Source organism: Hordeum vulgare, chromosome 4H, assembly GCF_904849725.1.
Source record: "Hordeum vulgare subsp. vulgare chromosome 4H, MorexV3_pseudomolecules_assembly, whole genome shotgun sequence".
Classification (NCBI taxonomy): domain Eukaryota; kingdom Viridiplantae; phylum Streptophyta; class Magnoliopsida; order Poales; family Poaceae; genus Hordeum; species Hordeum vulgare.
Genome location: NC_058521.1, coordinates 150,164,014 through 150,174,635, shown reverse-complemented (window position 1 = coordinate 150,174,635; position 10,622 = coordinate 150,164,014). Strand labels below are relative to the sequence as shown.

Genomic DNA, 10,622 nt, shown 5'->3' with positions numbered 1-10,622 from the left:
TCGTATAGTTCATTGAGAGCTCAAACCATTGCATTCTAGGCATCATCATCTTTCTTGGTTCTTGGTTGATTTTTTTCTATGTGGGTTCTTGAGCATATGATCATTTTCATGACAAGCTCGAGTTCATCGAAAACGGAGTTCATGTGCATCTTCTATGATGTTTTCGATGTTGGAGTTTTTGTCGGTTCTTCATTCATAGAGGTTTCACATATCTATATCATTGGCATTTTCATAACTACCTCTTCTTAAGATAGCTCTTTTCATCATGAATCCAATAAGCTTGAGTTTGCTCAATTCGAAGTTCATTTCAAGAAGTTATGACAGTTCTGGTCCTACCCGTTTTCTTTCCAGCGGTTGTACCGCTTGTCTGAGCGCTTGTACCTGGCCGGTACGTGCTGTGTAACTACCGCCCCAGGGGTTGCTGCTATCAGGTTGTTGCCATCGGTTGTATCGCCAAAATTTGGCTAAACCCTATGAGAAGGCTTCACGCGGTTGTACCGGCCCATTACCGCCCCACCACCGGATGTTCTCTGTTTTGGTGCGGTACTTGGGCGGTGGTGGTCCGGTTGTTCTGGTCAACTCATTTTGAGCGGTTGTACCGGTGTCCAGAGCGGTTGTACCGCTCAAGACATAGCCACCACACGTGCTTGGTCCTGGCGGTTGTACCAGTACTTATAGTGGTTGTACCGCTCCTATGTTATTCTGCACATAACGGGCAGATTCGTGGGGACCTATAAAAGGGGGTCTTCTTCCCCGTTGGTCCCCAACTCTTTAGCACGTATTCCCCCCCCCCCATTGTTGACCTTCTTCGAGCTTGCTAACTCTCAATCCCTCCAATGATTCTTGCTAGCTCTTGGGGGAAAAGAGAGAGGAGATCTAGATCTACATTTCCACCAATCACTTTCACCTCTTTGTGAGGGGAACCCCTTAGATCTTGATCTTGGAGTTCTTCGCGTACTTCTTCGTTCTTCCTCTCATTTTCTTCCATAGAATTAGTTGTTGTCGTGGGATTTGGGAGAGAAGGACTTGGGCACTCCATGTGCCCTTGTCATTGCATTTGGTGCATAGGTTTGAGTTCTTCACGATGATACATTGAAGTGAAGTTTGAGAAGCTTATTACTCCTGGGTGCTTGGTACCTTAGAGCTTGTTCTTCTTGGATGCTTTGGCGTCCTAGAAACTTGATGGTGCCTCGAAGCTCAATCATTGTGGTGTAAACCTCCGGGAAAGCGTCGGGGTCTCCAATTAGGTTGTGGAGATTGCCCCGAGCAATTTGTACGGGTATCGGTATCGCCCCCAAGGGTTTCCAAAGTGTATGGGTTTGGTGACCGCCCCCAAGGATTGCCATTTTTACGGGTTCGGTGACCGCCTTCAAGGGTCCCTTAGTGGAATCACGACATCTTGCATTGTGCAAGGGCGTGAGGAGATTACGGTAGCCCTAGTGGCTTGTTGGGGAGCATTATGCCTCCACACTGCTCCAAACGGAGATTAGCATCTGCAAGGGTGTGAACTTCGGGATACATCTCGTCTCTGTGTGCCTCGGTTATCTCTTACCCGAGCCCTTTAATTATGCACTTTACTTTGTGATAGTCATAGTGTTTCTTGTTATATATCTTGATATCACTTAGTTTCTTATCTTGCTTAGCATAAGTTGTTGGTGCACATAGGTGAACCTAGTTGTTTTAGGTTTTGTGCTTGACTAATTAAACGTTAGTTTTATTCCGCATTTGTTCAATCCTAAACCGTAATTATTTTAAAGCACCTATTCACACACACACACACCCTCTAGGCGACATCCACGTCCTTTCAGTTAGGAGTAGAAATAATGATTGCTTGGTTTAGTGTAGGACTTCCAAGCAATATTTTTTTCTTAGTATAGTGTAGAACTTGCAAGGTGGCAAACTATTATTGTTGCTGCTGTTGTCAAACTATTGTTGTTGTTGCTGTCAAACTATTGTTACTGTTGTTGTCAAACTGATGTTGTTGTTTTCATATTGGTTCTTCTCTAATCTCTGATGTTGCTACTGTCAAACTAATGCTATGAAAGACCTGAAGTTGTTAACTATTGCTGCTACTGACTTGTTGATTCCCTGGAATTGATGATGTTGTTATTGACCTCAAGGAGTTGTTGTTGTTATTGACCTGCTGGTGTTGTCAATTGCTGCTTTTATTGACCTGTTGTTGCTGTTGTAGCAGCAGAAGACAGAGCATGCCCAAGAGAAGGAGCACGCCCATGAGCAAGGATCTATGACATGTGATCTGGGACCTGGGCATCCTGGTGAATCCGCCTCCGGATCGCTAGTGATGGAGACGAGGAGAAGCAGGGAGCTGGGCATGCTGCTGGATTCTCCTCCGCATCGTTGGTGCTCGAGACAAGGAGAAGCAGAGGACCGCCAGATCGCTGGTGCTGGTGATGGGAGCTTTGAGGAGAAGCAGGGGACTGGGCAGGGAGCACCTGGGCCTGGGCGCACTGAGGAGAAGTAGGGGACTGGGCAGGGAGCACCTGGGCCTGGGCGTGCGGAGGAGAAGTAGTGGCGGGCGGAGGAGAAGCAGGGTCGGGCGACGGAAGGGAGGATTTCATATCGTGGGGTGGAGGAAGACGAGGATGGGTACCGATTTAAAGTAGGGGCAGAGTTGTAATTTCCATCGTTTTCACCTGGTCGAAAGGATTTCCCCAACGACCTATATTTCGGGAGGAAGGGAGCACCGTGGAGGGCATGGTGCAACAACAGCAAACAGACAAGTTCAAGAATAAGCTGAAAAGGAGGCTTTATCTACCATATTCAAAAATTTCATCTTCAAGCTATGAATGCGGTTTACTTAGCGGTGGACTGCCCGGTGACGATTTGCTTTACTCAAAATATATTAGCAGTAGAGAACTAGAGATACAACTCTGTCGAATTTTTTTCCTTTGTTTGCTTACATGTGTTCCCTTCTTCAGTATTGGTAGCGTGAACATTGGCAGTAGAGAACTAAACATACAATCTCTGCCGAATTTTCTTTACTTTGTTTGGTTACATGTGTTCCCTTCTTCAGCACCAATGTAGCACCCTGCTATCAGGTGGTCCCTCCGTTTCTAAATATAAGTTTTTTTAGAGGTTTCACTAATGAACTACACACGGATGTATATAGACATATTTTAAAGTGTTTTTAAATACAAGTCTTTTTAAAGATTTCATTAATGGACTACATACAGATGTATATAGACATACTTTAAATTGTAAATTCATTCATTTTGTTCCGTATTTAGACCCCTAGTAAAATCTTTTAAAATTAGAAACGAAGGGAGTAGATATATTTACGCACAATTCAAATCGTAGAAAATGCCAATAAAATGGGAGTTGATATGCAGTTGCTGTTTGGAGCTGCAGATGTCGTGTGTAAGATACCGAGCTTTTACTAAAAGGCTCGAATGACAGATTCGTCGCAGCAGGAAACGAGGAAATCAATTGGTGTGAAGATGCGCTTATGGCGAGGCACTAACCTTATGGTTTGGTCTCAATTTGACAACTACAGTCGGGTATAACTGCATAGAAGTGAACGTCGGCAACATCAAGGTGGTAGAGACAATAAAGAATGGAGGTCGCTCTTTCCATCTATCGGCGGCAGTTTTCGATGATATATATCACCTTGCATGTGATTTCCCGCATACTCCCTCCTTATCTAAATATAAATTTTTAAGATATTTCATTTGATGTCTACGTACGAAACAAAATGAATAAATCTATATTTTAAAGTATGTCTATATACATCCGTATGTAGTTCATTAGTAAAACCTCTAGAAACACTTATATTTAGGAACGGAGGGAGTATTATTTTTGAGCATGCTTCTACAGAGACTAATAGTGTTGTTCATGATTTAGCCAAACTAGCTAGAAGTAAGGTATGTGCAGGATGGATGGAAGATCCACCCGTAGAGATTGTTGGTACTCTTGTAAAAGATATTATGGGGATCACCTTGCAATATACTTCCTCCGTTCAAAAATACTTGTCCTAAAAATAAATGTATCTAGATTTATTTTAATTATAGATACATTCATTTTATTCATTTCTAGGACAACTATTTTCCGACAGAGGGAGTAGTACTTTAATGTCAAAAAATATATACAATGGAGTAGGACGTAGGGTTTGTTCTCCATCGTGAGGGACTGAACTAGGTAACTCCTGCCCCATGTTTCCCATATGTACCATATCAAGGGATCTATAAAAATATGAACTGACATGTTGTCACTCCATACCGTACCATTGGAAAGCATCAATAAGGTGTTGTTTGATTTAGACTTTTAGAAACAGTAGATTACCACCAAAAAGTACAGACATACATATACAGCATGAACACGGTTACATGACAAAAGTTAAGAGTTCGGCACATTACAAAGGTACAACACTACTAGAAATATACTCGTACAAATGAACAATGTGTTGTAGTTCGGATTTGCGAGTAAGAACCTGGGACATATTATGAGGGGGAACTGCCATCAGCATTGTTCTTCTTCTTATGGTGGAACATTCCTGTGATGCTAGGCAGCATGAAGCTCTTCCGCAATAGAGCCTTGCTGTTCTTCTGATGTCCGTTGCTCTTCTCATTGGCTCGTGCGGCAGAAGCCTTCTGAGATGGAGCGTCCGCCAGTGATGTAGCTCCCGGCGGAGGCGCGTAGGTCTCGGCGTTTTTGTTTTGTTCTTCCTTCTCTCGCCACCTCTTGAGCTCACTTTCGACCGCCTTGTTCGCTGCTTCCGCTGTCTCTGCCTTCTTTAGCGCCTCCTCTGTTGCCAGTTCCATGTCCTCCATCTCCTTGCGGGCAGCTTCCAGTTTCTTGATCGCCTCATTCTCGCTGGCTCTAACAGCGTCCACCTGGGCCATAGCAGCAGCGACCTTCATCTCAGCCAGCTTCTCCGTTTGCTCTACTTTTCGGCTTAGAGATTCAAACTCCTCCTTTGAGATCGTGATGTTTGCACCTGGCTCGGATATTGAGGCGCGGACAGCACTTGCCTTTTCTGATAGTTGCTTGATCTGATCGAGAGCCCTTGTTTCAGCAGCTTTTGCTACTTCTGCTTCCTTCAAGGAGGATTGCAACTTTTGCTCTGCTTCCACTAATGAGGCGCGTGCTGCTTCAGCTTCGTCTCTTAACTCAGCTGCACGCTTTTGCATCACCTCAGCTTCCTGAAGAGCACTTTTTGATTCAGAAGACAACTGCTCGAGGGCCAGCATCAGGTCATCAGAAGCTAATGTTGCATCCGATTCTGTGGCTACTGCTGTGTCAAGATCAGATTTACACTTCTGGAGCTTAACATGGAGGTCCCCTACAATAGATTCAATTTCTGCATCCTTATTTTTCAGCTGATTGTGTTCCTCCTTTACAACCTGTAACTCCAGCCTCAGCGATTCAACTAAACTGCTAAGAGAAGTTTGCTCTTGTGCAACTTTCTGCAACGTTTCTTTAGCATCATCCAACTCCGTGCTGACAGCAGAAACAGACTCCAAATCTCTATCTCTCGCATCTTCGATCTTTTTCTGCAAAGATGCAATCTCAGAATAAGTCTCGTCGAGTTTCTCCTGGAGGCCCTTGAAAGCTACAGGATCAAAATCATTTCTCAAATTTGACAATTTCCTGTGAGCTTCTTCCAGAGATTCTTTACAAGTTCTCCTAGCAACATCCTTCTCAGCAAGGATGTTTGCCTCCTCTTCACGTGCTTGCTCCGTGGCTGCCTTAGCATGCATAAGTGACTCTTGAACCATTGCAATCTCGGTACGGAGTTGAGATGCCTTTTCCTTGTTTGATTCAGAAGACTGCACAGACTCTGCTTCCTGCTGGGCAGCTAATAACTTAGCATCCAGTGAGGTTTCAAAATCCTTTCTCATTTTTCTAAGCTCCTGCTTTGCTGCATCAAGATCTGCCAAAGCAATAGCATACTGTTCCCTCGCGTTGTCTAGCTCCTGCTTCAAAGGACCATCCTTTCCAACGACTTCACCAGAGCTGCCGCCTTCAAGCTCCTTTGTTCGAATATTTGCATTTTCTGTTGCCCGGATATTCACTTCTTTAGACTTGTTGACTGCATCAAGCTTATTTGTTAGATCCTCAACGCTCTTTTTAGCTCTCTCCAGCTCAGAGAGGGCTTGGAGTCTGGTAGTCTCGGCGTTACTTAGCTGTTCCTTGTATTTATCCAGTTCTTTCTGAGCCAAGTGCAGTTCTGTCTCCTTAGCCAACACCCTCTACCACAGATAAAATGTAAATATACAAAGGATCAGCACAATAATATGGTACCAAAATACAAGCTAAATCCAGGTGAACTGAAACTGATTGACTACAAGGGTTATGCACCATCATGTGTAATGCACAAAGCAAGATACACGAGAACCCTCCTACAGTGGAGACGACTTCCTCTGCTGGTGGAAGCGCCATGGACTCCACCCTACCGTCCTAAGCAGGGGCATGTCATCGTTGAGTATGCTCACAGTTTGGTGGATCTGGAAGCACCGCCACACTGCCGTCTAAAATGGGGGAAAGGCCCTGCATTGCCTCGCTGCTTGACACGATCTGTGTGGAGGCACGGCTGTGGGCTAAAGCATTTGCGATTGCCCTTCAGGCGTCACTACCGGCTATGATTAGCGCTTAGGGACGTGGCGCGTGTTGTGGTTGTACTTGGTCCACTCTTAGGCTTGCAAATAACTTATTCTCCTATCAAATGCATCAAGACCAAAGTTCTCTACCAAGATACTGAACTTTGTGCTTTACTAAGATAAAGGGTGAGTTAATAGGACAAAGAATGTTCAGGTACAACTAAAGATTCCATCGCACATCATGTCTAGTACAGAAGTTTCTCTTAAGACAAACTGTAACAGCTGCAAAAAATGTCCAAACCTACCACAGATATTAGTAATTAAAGACAAATGACAGTTTCTGTAAATATAATGTTCTGATATACATGTAAAATCACTTTCCCTTGGTTCCTTCCTCGTGTCAAAAAGTGGATGTTGCAACTTTCATAACAGCTGAGTGCTTGCTGAAACTGAACTATAGGCAATAATCTATAAACGTTTATGCAAATGTCAAATGAACATTGGGAACGGGTCAAAAGAAAAGTATATGGCATGCTACAATCTGACGACTTCACTGTCGATACAGAGTATGATCTACACATCGAATCACAGAAACCCTATTAATTTTTAGTTTGGCAATTCAAGCACTAATATAGCTTTTCATCAATGATATCTGCACTTGATTAATATTCTTAGATAGCTGCAGTTGCATACAATGTATACAAAAAAAAGTATGCATGCGGGCCTATCATATAATCTATACCTAATCTATACCTAATAATAAAGCGGCTATTGCTTCCGTCGGAAAACCCACCGCGGTATTTTTATAAAAAAAAAAACCTGTAGTTTTTGTTATTCAACCCGCGCTCCATCATTTATCTGCAACGTAAAAGGAAAAAACGATTCGCTGCAAAAATTATACCCGTACGCATCGCCTCCTCCCGTCAACCTGGGCCACCCTGGCATGTGCCTAGGCTGCCGCCACACCACTCGCCGCCGCTGCCAACCTCAACCGCCACCGCTGCCGATCTCAACCCACCCGCCTCCGCGGCCGTACCTCTCCCCGCACACTGCCCCCGTTGCGGCGCTCGAGCGCATCGCGTCGACCCTGGTCCACCCTGGCCTGTGCCCAGGCCGCTGCCACACCACTCGCCGCCGCGGCCGACCTCAACCACCACTGTTATCGATCTCAACCCACCCGCCTCCGCGGCCGTACCTCTGCCTGCTTGCTGCCCCCTTTTCGGCGCTCGAGCACAGCTTCTGGATCAAATCAACGCGACAACTACAGTGAGTGGGGATGATGCGTCTACTCGATGCAGAACGGCGGCGGCGCGGCGGAGCGAAGTACTTGCAGGTGGAGGCGGGCCTCCATGGCTCACACAGGGAACTCTAAGGTTATGGCGCCGCAACGGCGACTCCTTAATTATGGCCAGATAGAGGCGCCTAACCCTTGCTCCCCTCATCGTATCCCCTCCTCCGGCAGGAACTCATCATCTGGTGAGATCCCCTCCCCATGCCTCCAACCGTGTGCCAAGCACCGGCAAGAAATTTTGTTTTGTGGGGATTTATTTGCTGATGAATGAATGTCTTGAATGTAAGATTGTATTGTTGTAGAGACAGAGAATGGAACACCACCTTCAGTTTGTCATCTGATCCCACATTCTCTACCCCATGAGTGAAATAAGATAACAGTCCATTGATCAATTCACGTAGCCTCTTTGTTTTGCTTTGCTTGTCCTGCTCAATTTCTCATCATGGTGGAATTAACAATGGACGGGTTGATTTCTCAACAAAATAGGATAGGACTGACTACATTAGTTAGTTAGCTTATTATTTTAATAAATCAAAATGATTATAAAAAGATTAAAAGCGTGTGGTATTTTTTTCTCCCGTTGCAACGCACGGGCCCTTTTGCTAGTTTCATATTAAAGCACACAATTTTTGGCTAAAAAATAGTACCTCTGCTTGAGGGGCCTGTGCCTTTCTGGTGGCGGATCTGTCAGAGGAAAACCGGACCTCACCAAACAAACTTACTGCAGCTTTAACAGATTCGAAAGGAGCCCTTGTATCTATTTCTCCAATCTCCGTCTTGTCTGAATCAGCGTGTGGTGATTTTGTCCCCATAATGCCGTTGCCACAATACTGTATGCAGCCTGTGACAGAAAATAGTTGCAGTTACATCAAGTTATATACAATAAAATGGATCGGTTTTACGAAGGGATCCAGTAGATGCTCTGATAACCAACAAGAAAAATAACCTATGATTTAGCAGCTAACTACAGTGCTGATGATCAGTTTTACGATATTTAAGGGACTAAAAACCCTAAGTATGTTTATAAGGTTTCTAAATTTGTCAGCATCTGATTAGAAACAACCGCAACTTTCCTAAAATTAAACCGCAGTGCATTTATTCCTTTTTTCTTAGATCAACCCCATCGAGCACACTCCCTGCACTAGCAATTTCATTACCAAAACATCATTGCTCCATGATTTGTAACTCTTATACAACACCATGTGCCCTCTTAATCTCCTATGCCCCCTACCACACCGTCCCTAGCCCCCTCGTTTGCCTCCACTTGATATAATGCTCATTAAAACCATGAGCTGATAAAAGTGACCCAGCTTTTTACCATGCTGAATACCACAAAATATTAAAAGGTTGCAGCAATAAGTTCAAAGCAATACTTTCGCAATCCATGGCAAAGGTTCTCTTCAGAGACTAAAATAGAGATCGGGTTCGTAAACTATGATGATGGTAACAAGGAATCAGCAACAGAACTGTGGCCGTCGACTCCCAAGATAAATTATTACCCAAATTATGGAAACAGAGAATCCGGCAAAAATGCATATGCAGCCTGCACCCTGAGTTAGTACCCAAGAAATTTCTCGTGAACACTGAACCATACAACTTAGTAATAATTTCTCGCGAATCCAGCAAAAAATAATACGGTAATTTCCTCAACGACATCACTAAGGTAGTTGCAGGCTCGCCGCTACACTAACAAACCAATCGTCGCGATCCAGCACGTAGCTGCGACAAAATTCACGGTCGTATGTGTATTTGCGCCACGCCCACCACGCGACCACGATCATTTGATGGGATAAAATGTACTCAAGCGAGAATATTCGCCAATGCAGGAGGAGGGTACCTGACGCGCCGGTGGCGGTCGGAGGAGCGGTCTGACCAAATTTGAAGAGGGTGCGGTGCTGGAGGTCCTGCTGTGCCGAGGCCGAGACCGCGGACGATGGTGCTAGACGGCCGGGGAGCGAGGTGGCGGTGGCGCGGAGGGGGAGAAGAGATCAGGTCGTCGGAGGGGGAGACGACGGGAGAGAGGGAATGGAGGCAAAGGAGAAAGGTGGGTGGTGCGGTGGCGGGTTTCACGGGGCGTCCGCTCCTGTCTTGATATATTGCAACGAAGCCCCTGCGGCGGCTCTGCTTTCCAAGGGGGGTCCTCTCCGTACCTTGCCAAACGGGTTGTGCTTTTTGGACCGGTCCAGGAGCACGGAGGCCCGACATGCCATGGATCACGCATGACACGGGCTAATCAGACTGTGTCAGATACAAAGCCTGTCTCGAATCGTGTGGTACATAGACCGGCATGACATGCCCGTTTATATTTTCTATTATATATATATATATATATATAAGACATATAAAATAGCTTAACAGATCAAAATCAGTCCAAAAGGTAGCCTAAAAGCTAAAAGATTAGCAGGCCAACGGGCCTGGCGTGTCGACAGACCGACCCGTATAGCTAACGTGTCGTGTGTGGGCCTAGAGGCTGCGCACGTGGGCCGGCACGGCACGACGTTGGGCGTGTCATGCCGGACCCGTTTATAGCGGGCCGTTTTGGGTTGTACCGTGCCGGATCGTTTGGCCAGATATGGTCCTCTCCTCATTTATGTGGTGTTTCTCATGATATGGGCACAATTGGGCTAGGTCTTACGAAATTGGGTGTCGCACTCCAACAATTGGGCTCACTTCATTCACGGAATTGGGTTGGGCCTTGTCAATTCTAAAAAAGTGAAAGCCTTTTGTTAATTAATTTCAAAGATGCCAACATCGTTATTTGGGAGCTCCTACCT

General features: G+C 45.3%; 1 protein-coding gene across 1 annotated transcript; it reads right to left on the bottom strand.

Annotated features, from left to right (window-relative positions):
* Positions 1-4,295: 4,295 nt before the first annotated feature.
* Positions 4,296-9,941, bottom strand: LOC123448211 (WEB family protein At5g55860-like). The gene is made up of 3 exons (XM_045125035.1): positions 9,686-9,941; positions 8,496-8,689; positions 4,296-6,209 (listed from the first exon to the last, which is right to left on the bottom strand). The coding sequence occupies exons 2-3, from the start codon at positions 8,658-8,660 to the stop codon at positions 4,458-4,460; spliced, it is 1,917 nt and encodes a 638-aa protein (XP_044980970.1). The 5' UTR covers positions 8,661-8,689; positions 9,686-9,941; the 3' UTR covers positions 4,296-4,457.
* Between the last annotated feature and the right edge of the window lie 681 nt (positions 9,942-10,622).

Bases quoted from the DNA above. Each gene is read 5' to 3' on its own strand.
- LOC123448211 (XM_045125035.1), bottom strand. From the start codon at position 8,660: ATGGGGACAAAATCACCACACGCTGATTCAGACAAGACGGAGATTGGA. The intron at 6,210-8,495 runs GTACTATTTTTT...TATCTGTGGTAG, and splicing joins CACAGGCCCCTCAAGCAGAG to AGGGTGTTGGCTAAGGAGAC.